This window comes from Musa acuminata, chromosome BXJ1-3 (genome assembly GCF_036884655.1).
Source record: "Musa acuminata AAA Group cultivar baxijiao chromosome BXJ1-3, Cavendish_Baxijiao_AAA, whole genome shotgun sequence".
Taxonomy (NCBI): domain Eukaryota; kingdom Viridiplantae; phylum Streptophyta; class Magnoliopsida; order Zingiberales; family Musaceae; genus Musa; species Musa acuminata.
This window is the reverse complement of record NC_088329.1, coordinates 39,073,213-39,091,919: the sequence shown is the minus strand read 5'-3', so window position 1 is coordinate 39,091,919 and position 18,707 is coordinate 39,073,213. Positions and strand designations below refer to the sequence as shown.

The 18,707-nt window shown below is 39.8% G+C and overlaps 4 protein-coding genes across 9 annotated transcripts; 2 read left to right on the top strand and 2 right to left on the bottom strand.

Annotated features, from left to right (window-relative positions):
- The first annotated feature begins 1,544 nt into the window (after positions 1 to 1,544).
- Positions 1,545 to 2,949, top strand: LOC103979161 (F-box protein At3g26010). Of its 3 annotated transcripts, none has more exons than XM_065135771.1 (2): positions 1,545 to 1,676; positions 1,873 to 2,949. In XM_065135771.1, exon 2 carries the CDS (start codon positions 1,886 to 1,888, stop codon positions 2,918 to 2,920), a length of 1,035 nt encoding a protein of 344 aa, XP_064991843.1. In that variant the 5' UTR covers positions 1,545 to 1,676; positions 1,873 to 1,885; the 3' UTR covers positions 2,921 to 2,949. The 3 variants fall into 3 exon arrangements, with proteins under 3 accessions (XP_064991843.1, XP_018678577.2, XP_009393490.2); XM_018823032.2 differs by having other exon boundaries at positions 1,547 to 1,749; positions 1,876 to 2,949; XM_009395215.3 differs by having other exon boundaries at positions 1,547 to 1,749.
- Positions 2,950 to 3,473: 524 nt separating this feature from the next.
- On the top strand, positions 3,474 to 4,493 carry LOC135638872 (putative F-box/kelch-repeat protein At1g15680). The gene has a single exon (XM_065152389.1). The coding sequence runs from the start codon at positions 3,474 to 3,476 to the stop codon at positions 4,491 to 4,493; it is 1,020 nt and encodes a 339-aa protein (XP_065008461.1).
- A 454-nt stretch (positions 4,494 to 4,947) lies between these two features.
- Positions 4,948 to 13,969, bottom strand: LOC135584850 (chloride channel protein CLC-c-like). 4 transcript variants are annotated; one of them, XM_065135736.1, is made up of 8 exons: positions 12,601 to 13,969; positions 12,266 to 12,504; positions 11,244 to 11,444; positions 9,494 to 9,671; positions 8,365 to 8,627; positions 7,659 to 7,928; positions 6,365 to 7,496; positions 4,948 to 5,330 (listed from the first exon to the last, which is right to left on the bottom strand). In XM_065135736.1, exons 2-8 carry the CDS (start codon positions 12,472 to 12,474, stop codon positions 5,241 to 5,243), a joined length of 2,343 nt encoding a protein of 780 aa, XP_064991808.1. In that variant the 5' UTR covers positions 12,475 to 12,504; positions 12,601 to 13,969; the 3' UTR covers positions 4,948 to 5,240. The 4 variants fall into 4 exon arrangements, with proteins under 4 accessions (XP_064991808.1, XP_064991815.1, XP_064991821.1 ...); XM_065135743.1 differs by having other exon boundaries at positions 12,266 to 13,047; positions 13,656 to 13,969; XM_065135749.1 differs by having other exon boundaries at positions 13,656 to 13,969.
- Positions 13,970 to 15,221: 1,252 nt separating this feature from the next.
- LOC135638871 (exopolygalacturonase-like) lies at positions 15,222 to 16,742 on the bottom strand. Its single transcript, XM_065152383.1, has 5 exons — positions 16,674 to 16,742; positions 16,361 to 16,480; positions 16,175 to 16,260; positions 15,555 to 15,957; positions 15,222 to 15,458 (listed from the first exon to the last, which is right to left on the bottom strand). Exons 1-5 carry the CDS (start codon positions 16,740 to 16,742, stop codon positions 15,222 to 15,224), a joined length of 915 nt encoding a protein of 304 aa, XP_065008455.1.
- Positions 16,743 to 18,707: the final 1,965 nt, after the last annotated feature.

Sequence of the window (18,707 nt, the reverse complement as noted above, 5' to 3'; positions counted from 1 at the left end):
ATAAAATTTTGAACTAAAATTATATCGTCATCATTTGCTCTTTGTAAAAAAAAAATAATAATAATAATAATAGAGTTCTCTCGATCGGATCCAATCGAGTTCTCTCACGTTTCTCTCTGCTGTATCTATCATCTTTAAAAATAGAATTGTTCTTTTTTGCTTAAAAAAGGATGAATTATATATATAAAAAAGCATTCGAGTTCTCGATCGGGTCCAATCGCAAAACCTACTTCACATGCAAATTACGTTCACGTTTCTCTCTCTCTCTCTCTCTCTTATTTCAAGGAATAAAATCTATCTATCTATCTATCATCTTTCGAAAAAGAGTTGTTTTTTTGCTGAAAAAGGAAGAATTAGGTTCATTTCACAGTGACGCAAGCAACATAAAAACCTCCTTTGTCGAATCCGAGACGCAAAATAATGCCACCGCGCCACGCCAAGTGGTTTACAAGTGCTCGTCGAGTGCAAGGAAAGATTTCCTGTTGCTGCATTAGAAAATGATGTCAAGTGCTGTGGAATTTTATGTTCCTTTTTTTCTTGACTCTATCGATTAGAATACTGTTAGATGGGTGGATTACATCACTGCTGAGATTCCACATTATTGCTAACATCTGCTGCGTGATTCAATTCAACTTATTATTATTATTATTATTATTATTTTATTATTATTATTATTATTATTATTATTATTATTATTATTATTATTGCATGTTGACATGATATTTATTTTTAGAGGTCAAATCATGAAATTTTTGTGTGTATTATTCGTGGGTTTATAATCTATTGGCCATTGATTCTTTTATTACATTCTATGGATCGAAACTCATCTCGGTTAGATCAATAGAAACCATAACATCAATCACGTAAACTTGAAACACGCATCAAACGACGGACGCCACGTCAAAAGTATTTTAACGAATCATTGATGTCATCCAATGCCAACTCGGTAGGTTAATCTCACAAAAGCCACTCAACTCAATCAAGCCTAGTCGGCAACATAACGTGCACTTCAAATCCGACACCCCTCCCTTCCGAGAGGAAACTTTGATCATTAAGCAATAGGTAAAGAATTAAGATACAAATATGCCATTTAAATGTTTGAAAATGATGTATTTCCTCATATAAATTGTGATAAAACACATAAATTTGGACCTTTTAATTTGTCACTATATAAAAAAAAAGTAAACAAAAAATCCTTATATAAGAAAGTATACACTAAACTTAAATTCAAAGAATACATACCAAAATTTAGAGGCATATATACATACATACATACATACATACATATACATATATATACATATATATACATATATATATATATACATATATATATATATATATACATATATATATATATATATTTATATACATATATATATATATATATATATATACATATATATATATATACACATATATATGCCTCTAAATTTTGGTATGTATATTGATACACGCCGTGACAAAAACGTCCGAAGTAGCTTTCCCTTGATTCTCGCCACGGCAATTTTCGTCTCAGAAAGCTATAAATAGCTATGAATACCTTCCTCCCACCCACAACAAACAACTCATTGCCTTCTCTCCTCCTCCCTTTTTATCATTCCTTCAAACCCATTTCTTTTGAGAGTCGACATTGGGTTTCTTTAGGAGGAGGCTTATGAGATTGAATCCGAAAGGTATAGCCTCCTCTCCGATGTATAATTTAGATGGAGATCGAGAGCAGAGTGGAGGAGCCATAGGACTCTTCAGGTTTTTTCTTCTTTTTTCTTTTTGTATCTAATAAGATTTTTCTTTAATTCTTTTTTATACTATTATTGATCTGATTCGTAAGACTTCAACATCTGCTTCTCCATTTGATGATGCCAATTACAGCAGTGAAGCCACCATGAGCGACGACGTGTGCTTTGAGATCCTCGCCAGGCTCCCCGTCGAGGCCCTGTTCCGATTTAGCTGCGTCTCCAGGGAATGGCACCGCCTTATCTCCGACGACTACCTCCGGTGGCGGCTTCCCCTTCTCGCCTCCGCTGTCTTCTACCGCTGCGGCGATGGCGAGAGCGAGAAGCCCCGGTTCGCGTGCACGTCCCGCGGCAGCCTCCGTGAATGCAGCCTCGAGTTCTTCCCCTTCCATCGGAGCTCCGCCATCGTCGACTGCTGCCACGGCCTGCTGCTCTCCTACTCGAGCTTCCACTCCATGTTCTACGTCGTCAGCCCCATCACCATGAGATGGGTTGAGCTGCCGCGGCCCCCCAAGAGAGCGCAACTCTCGGTGCTCGCCTTCGACCCCCGGCACTCCTCGGAGTACAAGGTGGTCGCCTTCACCGGCTGGCTCCCGCGGGGCGCCGAGCTCATGGTCTTCGCGTCGGAAACCGGGAGGTGGGCCGAGCGCAGCGTGCAGTGGGGGCTCGACCCCGACGCCATGACCACCACGTTGCGGTACTTCGCGGGGACCCTCTATATCCTGGCCCACCCGAACTACGCCGTGGCGGTCGACCTCGGCGACGACAGCGTGTGCCGTCTGATCGAGCTGCCGGAGGCCATGAAGCATGGGGCGCGTCTCGACATGTCCGCCGGCGGTCTGCAATACGCCTGCAACGACGGCGGTCGGCTCAGGGTGTGGATGCACAACGAGTCGAGCGGTGGTGGGTGGGTGCTGAAGCACAGCGTCAACGTTAATGGAGCAGTAGTGGCGCTGCATCCGGAGAGGGAGGTGGCGTACCTGAGGGCGGACTGGAAGCTCGTATCGTATGATCTGAGGAAGAACAAGGTCGAGGAGGTGTTGGAGATGGAGGAGGAGAGGGAGACGGCATGCTATGTGGTAAACATGTGGTTATTTCCTTTCTCGCGGCACATGTCGGATTGCTTGGCCACAAGGACGGTGGTGGAGGCATATCCAAGTGATGTGAAGGAATACAGTGTGTGAATGTGACAAAGTGCAGTTGTTCATCATTATCTTTAGAGGAAAATCCATGACCATACGTTTTCCATCCTTTACATATATATATATATATATATATATATATATATATATATATATATATATATATATATATATATATATATATATATATATATAACGTTAAAAGAACATCAACGTTATATTATCATTAAAAAAATCAAATGATTATATTATAAATATATTATATAGTAGTACCGACGGGGCCGCGATCGTCGCCGTGACAGCACGTATCAGCACAGGTGATTCGTGTGTGCCACCTCCCCCGCCGTGTGTTGCCCACCTGTGCCCATACATTCCCCTTCCTTGCTTCCGTTCGATTCGAGAGTTCACTAAGAGTGAACGCCTCAATGTGGGTCTTGGTTTGCGTACAAGCCGAAGCCACACTGTTCCCTCTCCACCCACGCCACTCAGCTTCTTCCCCAAACCAGCACTCCGCGTCTTCTGTTCCTTTCATGCCCTATATATGCTCTTCACCTTCCTCTTTCTCTCTCTCTCTCTCTCTGTGAAGCCACCCACCATGAGCGACGATGTGTTCATGGAGATCCTCGCCAGGCTCCCTTTGAAGCCCTTGTTCAGGTTCAAGTGCGTCTCCAGAGCCTGGCGCCGCCTCATCTCCGACGACTACTTCCTGCGGCGGCTGCCGCTGCTCACCTCCGCCGTGTTCTACCACTGCAACGCCGACGCCAAGGAGGCGAGATTCGCGTGCACCTCCGGCGGTGGCGATCTCCAGGAGTGCGGCCTGGAGTTCTTCCCCTTCCACCGGGACTCCGACATCGTCGACTGCTGCAGCGGCCTGCTGCTCTCCTACTCCAGACTCCGCGCCACGTTCTACGTCGTCAGCCCCATCACCAAGCGGTGGGTGGCGCTGCCGCAGACACTTAAGAGCACCCATCTCGCCGTGCTGGCCTTCGATCCCTGCCACTCCTCGGAGTACAGGGTGATCTCCTTCACCGGCTGGATCGCGCAGGGTTCCGAGCTCGAGGTCTTCTCGTCGGCGACCGGGGACTGGGCACAGCACAGCCTGCACTGGGGGGTCGACTCCGACACCATGACGGCCACGCTACGGTACTTCGCTGGAATCCTCTACGTTGTTGCCTTCCCCAACTACATTGTGGCGATCGACCTCGACGGTATGAGGTGCCGTCGGATCGAGTTGCCGGAGCCCATCAAGCCCGAAGGGAGCATCGACAAGTCCGGCGGTTTTCTCCACTACACCTGCAGCGACGGCGGCCGGCTCAAGGTTTGGATGCTCGAGGACGCCGACGGTGGTGAATGGGTGCTGAAGCACAGCATCGAGGTTGCGACGATCTTGAGACAAGTTCCGGTGAAGACGCGTCAGCAGCTGCAACTGTTGGCGCTCCACCCGGAGAGGGAGGTGGTGTACCTGCGGGCGCCGGGGAGGCTCGTGTCGTATGACCTGGAGAAGAAGGAAGCCGAGGTGGTTTGTGAGTTCAGGAAGGAGAAGGAGGGAGTTTACTTGGTGCAGATTTGGCTGTTCCCTTTCTCGGGGCACATGTCGCATTGCTTGGCTCATTGAAGGCAGTAGACATCCAGTAAAAGCTGAAAGAAGAGAATGCAGTAATGTGTCAGTTCATCTCTCACAGATACTTGTAATTTGCTTTGATGATTTCCATTAAAGCTATGCATTCGACAAATTATTTATGAAGAAGGCATGTCCATACTTTTTCACTGCTGCACGTAAAGTTACACAAAATTTATCCCCTGGTCCGACAAAAGACACATTAAAGCCTAAAGCAGTGGTTTAGAGTGAGTACAACAATAAAAAAATATCTTTCCTAAATTGAATGAACATCACAGAGAACAATTGGTAATCGAGAGGAATCCAGATAAGATTGCAAGGCTACCAGCAGCTCATCAATCACAATGGAAAGAAGGAACCATCAAAAGACAGATTCCGGTGTCAAATTGGAGGAAGACACCAGTGTGGGCACGAGATCACATGCGACATGTAGATGCTGGAGTCAACCAAGGAAAAATAAAGAGAAGACCAGATAAATGCCGCATTTCAATGTACTACAGCAGCTTGAAGCGTATTTTGAATGCATTTACTTCTTGAACATATTCTCAAGATGCAGAATGCGGAACACAACGACGACAAGTTTTACATTGAAGTATGAACAGAAAGCAATGTAAACTACTTTCTCCAGTAGCTCGTCACCTATCTCCAACGAAATAATGCAACTAAGATGTTGATGAATCTATAGTGCATCTTACATATCCCAACAATTAACAGAAGGTTGTGGCACATTGATAGTGCCTCGTGCTACCCATGGTGCTTGATACGAGGAAAAAGCCCTAGAACGTGCTCTGGCATGAAATCGTGTCGTGTAAGAATCCCGACAATAGGAGGCCTCTGCAAGCAAAAAACAATCTGTCATGTGAGATAGCTGAAGCTTGTTACAAATTGTTGGAGAAAGCAAACATACAAGAAACAGAAACCAATGTAGGATTCTCAGTTAACAAGCCATATGAATAGACGCATGTAGCACCAACTAAACTAGGTTTTGAGGTGCTCCAAGAGTGCCACATCTTACAACAGAGAACCCATGATACATGAAGTTACATGAACATATTAATAACCAAATAAATTGACAACTAATCATCACCATATGAACTTCTTAAGCTGGATCATTCAGAACCAGTCAGAGTTACCCATTAGTGGAAGTTGGAAACTACAAACTAGCAGCATAGTTGCATAACAGAAGAAAATTTCTATCTGAGCCATTCTGTTCTAAAATCTCTGTCTGTAATTACCAAGGCCTATGTAAATTCAACAGGATGCTCATACAAATAAAAAAAGGTGCACCTTTTATTGCCTCATTTTTAGAGGAAAAACAAGGGCATGGTATAGCTGTAATTCACTTCAGAGGCTTTGAATTCCATTGACTTCCATGAAATCAGCATAGTAGTGCTGAATTATGTATCTAGAGTGAACTTGCTAAATTTAAAAGAAATGATTGGTTCATCAATATGCAAGTAATGTGAGTGCGTAAGAAACTTCATTTTAATGTTAAAGAAAGAAAAATACCAGAGAGGATATTCTAATTCTGGTTGGAGAATATCAACATAGTAAAATACTGAATTATGCATCTAGAATGAACATGCTAAATTTAAAAGATATGATTAGTTGATCAATATGCAAGTGATATAAGTGTGTAAGAAACTTCACTTTAATGTTAAAGAAAGAAAATTACCAGAGGATATTCTAGTTCTGGTTAAAAGTAGCTCAGTTAACTCATTGAAAAATATCAGCAAAATAAAATACTACAAGAAACTCTTACCAGAGATATAAGCTTGTGGCAATTTGAGGTGCTTAATTATTGCATTCAATTATCTAACTACTGATAATAATATACCTAAAAGTGCACAAGTGGAAGGACTACTCACCCCTGGAGTCTTTGGCACAACACATAGATGCCTCAGTCCGAGCTCTCTGAAAAGAATTGCAGCCTTTGCCAGAGACATGGTCTCCGCCACTGTGTATGGTGACCTATTAGTAATTGGGTGGAGATCAACATACATTTCCATCTCCTCTTCATTGATATCTATTTCCTCCAATTTCACACCCTTACCAGATCCTGCTTTCGCAAAATCATATGCACCAAATCTCTGCAAAACATCTGCTGCCCCGGTTGACACTCTCTCCTTTGTAAATCTCTTTCCCTTGAGCAACACAAGCAGATGTGTTCTTAGTACAAGTCCACACAGTTCTGGTACAACTGAGAAAGGTGGCTCATCAACTACCGGAAATCCATTATGACCTGTCAATCGTATGGCATGAACTATATTTCCCACCCTTTCAACCCCAGAGAGGGTAACGAGTGGGCCTGAGACCACATCACTGGCCACCAAGTTTCTCATGTAAGGCTCAGCATGAGCCTCCATGAAAGGGAAACCCTTCATCTTCACCATTTGATCATAAACTCCTTTGTTGAAGCAATCAGCAACAGTTTTGGACACAAGGAGAACAAGCATTACCAAGGGGAGCATCAGAAGATCATTGGTGAGCTCAAGTAGTATGACACAAACTGAGACTGTCATTCTCATAGTTCCTCCAAGAAAGGAAGCTGCGCCAAGGAGGGCAAACAATCCTTTATCTAGTTTAGATAAAGAACCAAGAAAGGTGCCCACTAGACGACCATATGAGGCTCCAGCCAATATGACAGGGATGAAGAGGCCAGAAGGGACGGCAATGCCATAAGTAACAATGCCAAGGCAATAAACTCCAATGAAAAAGATGAAAAGTGTAGAAAGACAGAACTCATTGTCAGTGCCACCACTAAAAAGATTACGAATAGCATCATCATTGGTGTTGAGAAAGAGGGAGGCAAGGTCATTGTACTGGTTTGGAGGACATTGGAAATTCTTATAGTTGCCAGAGCGACCAATGGTTGGGCATTGATCATGTGCATCTGGAGGGCATGGGGTGCATTTGGCCAGCCATGGAAGTCCATATGAGCAGCAAGAAGTCAACAGGGAGACAGCAACTGTGAGAAGGATCTTGAATGGAGCTCCTCTCCTGCAATAGGTTAAAGCACCATAATAAATGAAAACTAAAGATTCGGATATTATAGCATTGTGACTATACATGTCAGAAACTATAACGAAATAGAATTTGATATAGCATCCAAACTAGAAACTATAGAAAAGATGAACCAAAAACGAAGTAATCAGAGCATACTCATTGAAGATGCTATATGTGCGAAGTGTCTTGTCAATGAGAAAGTTGTACAGACTTCCAAAAATACCACCAACAATACCAAGAACTATCACTGCGATCAGATCAGGTGTTCCATATGCAGGAACACTGGAGCTGAGGTCAAACATTATCAATCCTCCCTGCCCAAAGAGACCACAGTTTCCACTGCGGCAGAAGTCTATAAAAGTTCTCAATACCACAGCAACTACTGCTGTTGTGAAAAATGTTCTCCAAAGAAGGGCACTTCGCCACCTGAAAACACAAGAACAATGACATTTTTATAATATCATTATAATTTAAGGGATATATTAATCATACTGTAGAATTGCAATACATTATGTCCTTTTCCAAAGTAGAATTTTCTCCAACAGTTAGTGGCAATCTTCCTGCTACACATAACACATATATATAACTGATGCCAAGCTACTATTTTTTGGTATGACTTTTCTGTTAGGATGTGCTCATAAGTTCTACATTGTATTAAGTTACCAATCAAGACATGGGCAAACCATCGAGAGACTTATGGCATTGTTTTATTACTTTTTACTATGCCGCTGATATATCATGAACTTCTGCGATTATTAAATAAAAACAATCTCAAATATGAATATCTGAACAACTACCACTTAGCCTTCAACAAATTTAAGTAGTAAAAAATCTTTATATGTGCTTAGAGAAAGAATGATACCAAGATGCTGCTTCTTCAAGGGCAAAGAGGACCCCACCTACTGGGGCTCTAAAGGCAGCTGCCACACCTGCAGCTGCCCCACAGGTTATCAGATCTCGACGATCTCGATCATTCTTGAAGTATCTGAGCCATGTCCATGTTAGACGGTACTTGCGTGATCCACCCTGACCAAGAAGGGAAGCTATGCATGCTCCAGTGTGTACCATAGGCCCCTCCTTACCCAAGACAAATCCAGCAGAAACTCCCCCTATGGAGCCAAATATCTACAGATTAACAAATCAAAATTAATCAGCCATTCTCGGTGAAATAGTGGGGTACTATCAGCTGTTCATATATTCTTTCTGTAATAAGTTGTTTTAAAACTTTCCAATACAACAGAGATGGTTATTTGTCCTTAAGCATATGAAAATTTCTGAGAAATGACTGCAGCTAGCATTCCTGACAAGCACCTTGATTGGATTTTGATTTAAAATGCAAGATATATAGAGAGCTTGCTGAGGTTTTTACATAGCCTTGATTGCAAAAGATTGAGAAGGATACACATCTATGTAACTGCAGGAAATTCCTAATATAACATGCTTAAGAAATACCAATGACCAGCTACCCATTTCTCCTCAAACTTCTCTATATGATTTTTCATGCTGGGTTAGTTAATGATATTAATATTCTTTTATGGTCCATGCAGCCCTCATTCTTAAGATCTTGGTTATTGGAATTTATTTTATAGTCCATGCAGCTCTCTAACTATGCTTAGGATCTTGGTTGCTCTTAATCCAGTCAAAACATCTAAAAGACTGAATTAAAACTCATATCTATAGTGACCAAATTTTTAGCTCAGTAAATTCCGCCTCAAAGTGAAAAAAATTTGAGCATAGAAGTTATTGTATTAATTTCCCTGGAGATGTTGAGACCAGACTTGATTGGTGATCACAATAATGTGAAAATAATTTACTGAACCTCAAGCCCTACTGTGATTTTCTTCAATAAATCAGGAAGATTGATGGAAGTGATACACATTAGAAAACCTGGATATCAAGTTGCTTCTTGTTGCTATCCAGTTCCATAATTACAGTTGAATGTAGAACAAGAAAAACAAGAAACAGGCCAACAATATCAGGTTAGGTCCTACCTTCACAAAGAGTGTACTAGGAGCCAATATTGAATAAGCATCAACACCATTTAGATAAGCTTTAACTTCAGGAATGCCAGATCCAGCTGCCGCAGGCGCAACATAAGCACATAAGGCAGCAGCAGCTGCTGCCAGAACTAAGTTGCAGCCAGCATATACAACAAATGCTTTGTGATAACTGCACTGAACCAGATAATGATCACTTAAACTTATTCTAGAAAAGTGAGTAGCAGAAAACATCATAGAAGTATTCGGTTTACATTAACATAATAGCTTGGAGCCTATTTCCTGCAGTATTTTCAGTATGAACTTCTCCTAAATGCAATAATCCAACTGCAGTCTGATTCATCAGAAAATGGTCTACTAACACAAATTCCAAATTCAGTTTTAATCAGAGAAAGATATGCTTAATGAAAGCAATTGCCTCCACAATATATAAACTTGAATTTGTGGAACATTACATAATTTAATTGTTAAATATAGTGAACACTTAAAACCAACTTTCTAATAAGCTATTCTAGGCCTTTTCCCATAATGATCACTCACCATAAACATGGTGCGCATCTTTGTATGTTCTGGAATGATACGTTTTAGACAACTCTTTCTTCAGTGATTTGTAAAAAATTAGCTGATCTCTTCTTCCATAAAATCCTTTTCGGTAATTATTAGAGTAAGGCTAAGCCATTAACAAACGCTAACTCGATACAAGGGAAAGGTAGAAACCTCCATCATTGTTAATTTCTTTCACTTGTAGGTCCACTAGATCTTCCCAGATTCTAACAATGATAGTAGCCGAACAATTGGTTCAAGCACTGGAGTGATGCATATTTCTATCAAATTATCTCATGTTCATACTAATTACTAGAGCTGTCCATCATCAGCAGTTTCCATAATAGAAAAATTAAAATGACTGCCTATTTGTAAATGTTTGTAATGCACAGCCTAGCTACATTCAATAAAACCATGTCTATTTTAAAACCAGGGTTGATACATGATGTACATAGACAATATCTATATATCCTTGCTAGTTTCTCAATCTTCACATATACTGGCCATGTAACTGAAAAGCATTGCTGCATTCCACTTATGAAAAAGCACAATATCACAAGCAAAATTGTTGCCAAAATATTACTAAGGTGACTAGCAGAGGTGTCCGGGATCCTAGTTTGAAACTATATATATTTTTCTTATCAATACATAATGGTTAGAGTAGTAAAAAAGATGCAATAACTAAACATACTTAATTCAAGTCTTCATTTCTTGATTTACAAAGCACATGATTAAAAAAAAAAATGCTGCCACCAATTTTGGGGTCTTGCATGTCATTACTTGTTCTGATTTTTGCCAGGTCAAGAATTTGAAATCCTTTTGATATTAAGAATAAAAGAGGAGGTGATTCATGACCAGGAGAATTACTTAGCTAAAATACTTGGGCAGTCATCTTTACAAGCATCCAAACCTAGAACCCACTAAAGTGAAGAGGGGAACCAACCAATCACCCAGGGTCACATTGATTCCTTCTTATGTGATTATGCTTCACAATTTATCCCTCATCATCCTTTCAAACTTTGCATATGCAAGATGGTCAAACTGTCTACTGAAACATAGCTTTCCTATGCTATATGAAACCTCAGGCTGATCTTTCAAAAAAAGTTTACTAATCAGAAACTCAGGTTTCTTACATTTCCTCATCTTTGGATGCATTATAACAATCTGTTGAAGTGGTTTCAATAGATGGTGTAAACGTTACCTATGCTTCAGCATAAGATTACTTGTCAGCAACAACTTAAATCCAGCTATATTCTCCACAGCAAGGTTGTTGAAAAATCCAACTAGCCCAGTGACCAAGCCTATAAGAAGTGCAAGGGTCCACTTAAGAACTACATACTGAAATATCTGAGCTTTTTTCCTTGATCTCCAATCTTCTTTATATAGGTCATTCTCCACAATCCTGCAGAAAGTAGAGAGTTCAAGTATCATTGATAAAATACTCATATACCCTAATTATAATTTGTACAATAAACCAAAATAAACAAAATTCTAACATCTTTTTGAACAATTGTGCAACATTCTAAGATAGACCTGAGATGAATTCAGATCAGTGTGCAACTAGAAGCCTATATTTGGTGAAGAAGCTTTAGTTAAACTCTGAAAGATTTTAACACACTGTGAAATACAATCTGTAGCAACACATTTTTTAATAACACAACAAATGCCATCTTTGTTTAACATCTATCATTTCCTCATGTCAGTAAAGGTTGTTACGTCTCAAACAAGTGAAGGTCTGATCCATAGTAAATTTTCCTTTCTAACTTAGTTGCAGACAAAGAATTTCCTCCAGAAAGTCAATTTATGCTTACAAAGAATTTAAAGCTAGAAAATATATCATACTAAGCATCTATATACAGAGGTAGGGAAAGACTGAAATTTTACAGTGTTATATAGCATTTTCCTATCATGTCGTTCAAGGATAGGTTGCCGGGGTGTCCCCCAGGCAACCAGAAGATCAAGTAAGCAAGGTCATAAATGCATAATTCCAAGCGGATAGAGAAACGATATAGATAAATCTGCATAGATTTGGTATTGGTCATAAATCCATAATTCCAAGCGGATAGAGAAACAACATAGATAAATCTGCATAGATTTGGTATTAACAGGAAAAATAAAACATTAGACCAACTCTGTTTATCTGATGGTTTAATTCTCAGCCTCAGAATTGCATGCAGCTTAAAGAAATAAAATGCGAGAAGTTACCACAGGGGATGCCCTTACTCATAGTCCAAACTCTCGATGGGGCAGACGTTGGCGCCAACGACGGCAAGCTGCGACGTGGTATTCATGGTGCGCCGCCTGAGGAGGGGCTCCCTCATGCCCGCCTCCTTGTCATCGAAGAAGTTTGACCCACTCCTATTCATCTCCCTCGGCGCTGCCGCCTCGTCCACGGTACTCTCGATGTCCTCACCGCCCTCGCTGTGATCCATCTCTGCTTAGCTTCGTCAACTTTACATGACCTGCTTCGTAACAACAGATCAGAGAAGGAAACCATCTGAAAACACCGTCCAATAAATAGCTTATCGTCGTTTCATCTGCGAGATCTAATTAATTACAAGGATATCTTCTTAATGCGTGCAATCTTTAACGATAAGAACCGACTGCACTTGTGTTCGACGGTGTTGCTTGCAGTGTGGATGAGCCCACGGAAGCGCGAAAGCTTTTAGTGATCGTCGAGAAATCAGGGCCGTCCAATTGAAAAGATGGACGGCGACGTTGCTCCGTTTCGTTAGCTGCCAAGGCGTTACGTTGGTGCACGCGTCGACAACGGCCCAGGAGTTCGAGGAACAAATTTACCCGCATCTCTGACCTTCCCAGGAAGCGCACCGGTGGTCCCACGTCGGCTGCTCTCTCTCCAATGAGAAGGCTGGTATGAACGAGGATAGCATGCAGCCACGTAACTATTAATCATTCCTTTAACCTCCTGTAATTAGCCAATAAGTAACGACAGGTGGATAAACCTCATTTAATCCATGAAGAGATCTCCCCAGTAAATATTTTTCCTGCATCAGAGTATCACCTGAGGCGCAATTGGAACAATCGTGATGCTTATCACCCTATAATTACATGTGATTGAGAACAAATACAGTCTATGGTTTATTTTATTTTAGGTGGCCACTTGCAATGATAAAGCTAAGGAAAGGACAATTCAATTGTTGGAAGAGGTTTCAACGCACAGATATAGTTTCCAATGCTCACCACCGCAACAGCTTGCAGACTTCAATGGACGTTCTACTTAACTAACATTCGAAGCTAATCTTTCCTGTCAACATGCGACAAACACGACCTATCATGGTTATGCATTGAAGCTCGAATGCATAGGCCTTCGAATCCATCGATTGAACTCCAAGCGAGAATGGGATGCGCGAACCGACACCGATTCCAATGCCATGGCGTGTGTGATCGTCACAGCCATGTATACCGTACGAAGACCTTGTACGATTAGGTCCGTCTGTTAACATCCCTAATAGGGATGTTCTCGTACGCATCAATGCCGAATGAGACGGGGAACGAGACAGGTCCAGTCCCGTTGCTTGGCCTGCTCCCAGTCACTATTCTTGGAAAGGGGTAAAAAATTGCTTGGAAAGAAAAGGAGGAGAAGAATCGAAACCTTTTGAGCCGATCGGTCTTGGATGCCGATGATGTAGGTTGGAATCGATAAAGCAGAGGAGCGATGAAGGGATTACCTCGAGGGGAATCAAAAGCGATCAGGAGAGATTTCCGGCTCTCCGCATCGATCGACGAGCACCCAAAAGGAGGAGGAGGAAGGAAGAAGAACGGAATCCAATCAAACCCGTTTTTGGGGCTCCTTTTCCGCGAGGACGGAAGAAGCGGAGCCGGGTCGTGTTCGTGGGAAGGAAAGCGACGGAGAGCGGAGACAGATTTGGGAGTTGGCGAGGAAGAGACGCGGTAAACGAGGAGCGGTCTTCCCCCACTTTATATAGCGGCCTTACGGTTTCGGTCTCGGTTTTTGTGGGGTAAGAAAATAATTATTACATGAAATAGGAACTTAACTGTTGAGATCTGGAATTACCAACCGTGGACGTCTGATCACGATCGAACGGTCTCGATGATAAAGCGACGCTTGGTTGTCATCACTGTATGCTCGCATGACATCGTGTGTGAGAATGCTTGCGGACCGACCAGCTCACTTGGCACGAATCGTTTTGGGCTATAGATGGGCCAGTTGTGGTTGTGATTCATGTTGGATTCCACGTGTTGATATATGATTGGATATCTTGTGTTTTGAACTATAAAGTGGGTATTGGATCCTTTTGAACTAATTAGGATCTTCTAACGATACAGATCAATCGGGATTTAGAATAAGATTTTGATACGTAATGGACAAGTCACGTCATGCCTTCTAACTCTTTAATTGATATAGATTAATAGGTGATAGTGAGTTTGAAGATATCAGCATGGACCCATTCACTCAACTGACAACTTGCTGCCACCTAAATGATAACGTGGGCAGAAGAACCCATACGTCTCCCCTTTCATAGTGGCGAACGACAGGGTAGCGACCTTCCACCCTCAAATAATTATAGTTTTCGAAAAAATGGTATAAGTCGATTGTTGGAAGCACTAACCCATAGCGACAAATCATATTTGCTCCCTTCTTTGGTAGCCTAGTGCGTAGGCGATCATCACCCACTTATCTCAGTCAGGCGTTAGCATTAACAAATGATACCCTTGTAAATGTCCTTCATTGACGACATAGTGAATAGGCCCATACTTGTCAGTTATCAGTCTCCTTCTATCGGCTACCTAGGCATAAAAGCCAATCCCCAAGGCCCGAAGAAGGGAATCGGACTCAAGACTTCTTTTGTTCATACCCCTACTATTCGCACTCACAGTTATACAATACCATCGGAGATTAGGTCAGATTTTTTCGATGTTGATTGCTTGTGTAGGATAACTATACTTTATTGTTATAATGTCATAAAAATTTACTTTATTGTTATAATGTCATAAAAAATTACTTTATATTTTTCAAAAAAATATGAAACTAACTTTAGACATCTTTTTTCTATGCATTGGATGCCAATTTGCATATACTCCAATTTCTTTATTTATTTTTTTCTAATATAAGGTGTACACTCAAAGTAACAAAGAGGATGCAAGGGTCTCTTGTGTGCAAAAGTTCAGTTCATCCCTTTTGCCTCAACCCAAGAATTTAGATGCAAGGGTCAGGTTTCACATTCCCATTGGAGCTGCCATAAACATTAACACAAATAGACGTTGCATTTTGGGCTTGCTTGTCTTTTCCGTTGTACTCCAAGCTAATGTCACTGAGCTCCACTCCCTCACATGGTGCAGCCACACTGCAAACTAGTTTATAAGCTACTGGTGAGGCAAATGTCCCCGTGATATTTCTATACTTGATATCCGTGATCTTAACCAAAGAAGGATCCTACATAGAGAAAGGAATGATGCACAAATTTCAAGATTGAGTCCATTTAAGAACTCTAATGATATATTTAGTAGTAGTAGGAGCAATAAGGTATACCTTTCCGGGACAATTAGCATTTGGGCAATAGTTCTGATCTATGATGATAGGGTTATAGACATTGTTCATGATGATGTGTTCAAAGAGGAAATCAGTGGCCTTCAAACTAGATGAAGAAGATTGCCATGTCTTGATCCTCATTCCATTTGTTGTACCGGTAAGATTGCATTGCATCACTTTCAGCCCGATGACATCTTTCTCACCAGCATTTTTGCCGAGACTACCGACGCTGATGCCATGGCCAGGACCGCATAACACATTAAAGATGGTCAAATTGGTGCAGCCCGAGCCGATGGAGATGCAATCATCACCAGTGCCGATGACCGAGTTAGCAACCTGGATATTGGTCGAGTCGGCGATGTGGATGCCATCAGTGTTGGGGCTATCTCCAGGAGCACTGATCCTAATGGAATCAAATGTAATATTTCTTGATTGAAAGACATGAACGTGGAAGAACTTGCTGTCGATAAAATTGATGTTGCTGATGGTTGCGTTCGTGACGAAACTAAACACCAAGGTCTATACAGTAGTGTTGCAACAATTGTTAGTGCATTTCAAAGTGAGAACGAAGTAGTGTTAATTTCTGCATGGTTAGAACAAGGAAGACAAGGCTAGCATACCTTCGGTAGGGGTTTGCAATTGAGTATCTTTTTGCATTGGTTATAAGGCCATGCAGAAGCTCCTTGTCCATCGAATCTTCCACCTCCTGAGATAACTAGTCCATTAATGTACTGAAAATCGAGCCAATTTTCTTTGTAAACTTCGAGATGGGTGGATGCTAGTAGCTGCCCTTTCACTTGCATCACCATTATGCCTTTGCAAGGCCCTCTGAAGATTGTTGGACCAAGCAGGTATGCACCCTCTGGGATCACTATCGTTGTTCTCCCTTCCACCGTGCATGCCGCACTCCATGCTGCTTCGAAAGCCTACCATGTCCATAATTGTTACAACAGTGAGTATGAAGTTGTCGTTATAACCAATACAAAATGTTTCTTATGTTTGTCCTCTATTCCACTCAATCTTGCTATAATTTAAGTTAATGAAGATGTTTAAATTCATGAGAAAGAAGACAAAAACTATTGTTTATAGTAATAACTTATAATAAACATGAAGAGCTACCTTTGTGTTATCAGTTTGGCCATCTCCTATTGCTCCGTAATCTTTCACATTGTAAACACCGATAGCCATGTCTACCCTCACCCCACTTAAGATGAGGGATAACAAGCCAATCACAATAATACTTAATTCTACACTCATTATCAAAAGTCTTCTCCGCGATCGATGTATACTCCAAATTAGCACTTTTGTTTGCGTATCAATAATCTGAATGAAGTAATCATTTATATTGAGGGCATGCAAAAGGCTTCGTCTCGTGTAATCAACTTGTAAATATATTTTAAGTAATTTTTGACCACTAAGTTAACGATTACTTGCTATTTATATATATGCTTGCGGTTGAGAAAGATATGTATGATTACTAGTTTGCCATTTCACTACTCTATTCTTGGCCTATTTTCAACCAGAAAAAACCTCTTCCTTCGTACGGTGTTGTCTCCATAATTTGTAAACTTTGTGAGCAATAAACTCTTCCTTCGTAAGGTACTATCTCCATAATTTGTAAACTTTGTGAGCAATATTGGTGTGATGAATATCCAAAATCTATAACTTTTATGCTATGTAGAAAGTGAAAATGAATCATGTATAATGTCATTGCATTCAAAATATTTATGTATGTGAGATGAAAGGATGAATTAAAAGAAGAGCACCACAATCAACATATTAAGTTTTTGGTTTCTGTTTCAAAATTTTTGTATGATATACATTTAGAGGATGAAATGTGATCTAAATATGTTTAAAATATAAAAAAGGAGGTTTGAGCTAATAAGTTTATGGATTTGATTGGATTACGATGAATAATAGTAATTGTTAGATATAAATGAACTATCCCATGAGTTTAAAATTTAAACCCTTTTGGACAAAGATAATTGTGGATTGAATTGATGTCCAATGTGATATTTTTATATGATATCTTAGAAACTCCAATTCTAGAGAACACAAGGCTTGAAAAATTATTTATTATTATATTAAATTTTATGAAATCATATAACTATTAAAACTAATATTATATTTTTGTCTAAGCTACTTTTCCGAATAATTCATCTGTATTTTTGTTTTTCTTTAATCCTTGAATCTCTTTATCATGACAACTTTTTTGTTCTTTTATTAATATTTTTTTATTCCTTTAATGGTAATTTGAAAATTAGGTAACTATATCAGCATGATCAAATATCAAAATTAATCAATCTCTAGTACAATATAGAATTCATTTAAGTAAAAGAACCCAAAATTTTCAAAAATATACCAAGTCAAGTGTTGTTTTAGATTTTATTTAATTTTTTTCATAAAAATGATTGTCCAATAAAATCTCTTCGATACTAATTATTATTATGACTAACATCATAAATGTATGATATCTTTTCTTAGATCATTTTCTTGTTATCATATCTTCTAATTATTGTACCTGTATTATTAAAGTAAGTATTTTTTTAACTATCGTCGTATAGGTAAGTTATATTTATATCGATATTCGTGCTTAAGCAATTAAATTTTATATTCACCTTTTGATATTTTATATATTATCATGTGTAACTTAATGTGCATAAAAGTTTATATTTATAGTATAAGTTAACGATATTATTTTTATCATATTTTATGTGATTGAAGTTTTGTTTAATTTTTTATTTTTTTTTATTTTTGTTAATTATGATATTTTAGATTTTTACTATATAAAATTTTAAATTATTTATATGTTTTAAAGTATTTTCATAAGTAAACATATAGTCTGAATTGTTGGAACAACATTTCAACTATGACCGAGGGCATAGCATTATAACAACTTGATAATATTGATAACTATACTTTATTATTATAATGTCATAAAAATTTACCTTATATTTTTCAGAAAAATATGAAGCTAACTTCAGATATCTTTTTTCTATGCATTGGATGCCAATTTGCATGTACTCCAATTTCTTTATTTATTTTATTCTAATATAAGGTATACACTCAAAGTAACAAAGAGGATGCAGAAGAAGGGAAAGGAACTCTTGTGTGCAAAAGTTCAGTTCATCCCTTTTGCCTCAACCCAAGAAT

Excerpts from the sequence above, each read along its gene's own strand:
- LOC103979161 (XM_009395215.3), top strand. The coding sequence starts at position 1,658 with ATGAGATTGAATCCGAAAGGTATAGCCTCCTCTCCGATGTATAATTTA. Across the intron at positions 1,750-1,872 it reads GGAGCCATAGGACTCTTCAG|CAGTGAAGCCACCATGAGCG; the intron begins GTTTTTTCTTCT and ends TGCCAATTACAG.
- LOC135638872 (XM_065152389.1), top strand. The coding sequence starts at position 3,474 with ATGAGCGACGATGTGTTCATGGAGATCCTCGCCAGGCTCCCTTTGAAG.
- LOC135584850 (XM_065135736.1), bottom strand. The coding sequence starts at position 12,474 with ATGGATCACAGCGAGGGCGGTGAGGACATCGAGAGTACCGTGGACGAG. Across the intron at positions 7,929-8,364 it reads CTTGAAGAAGCAGCATCTTG|GTGGCGAAGTGCCCTTCTTT; the intron begins GTATCATTCTTT and ends TTGTGTTTTCAG. Across the intron at positions 7,497-7,658 it reads ACATATAGCATCTTCAATGA|GAGAGGAGCTCCATTCAAGA; the intron begins GTATGCTCTGAT and ends AACCTATTGCAG.
- LOC135638871 (XM_065152383.1), bottom strand. The coding sequence starts at position 16,742 with ATGGCTATCGGTGTTTACAATGTGAAAGATTACGGAGCAATAGGAGAT. Across the intron at positions 15,958-16,174 it reads ATTGCAAACCCCTACCGAAG|GATCAGTGCTCCTGGAGATA; the intron begins GTATGCTAGCCT and ends TGATTCCATTAG. Across the intron at positions 15,459-15,554 it reads ATGCTAATTGTCCCGGAAAG|GATCCTTCTTTGGTTAAGAT; the intron begins GTATACCTTATT and ends TTCTCTATGTAG.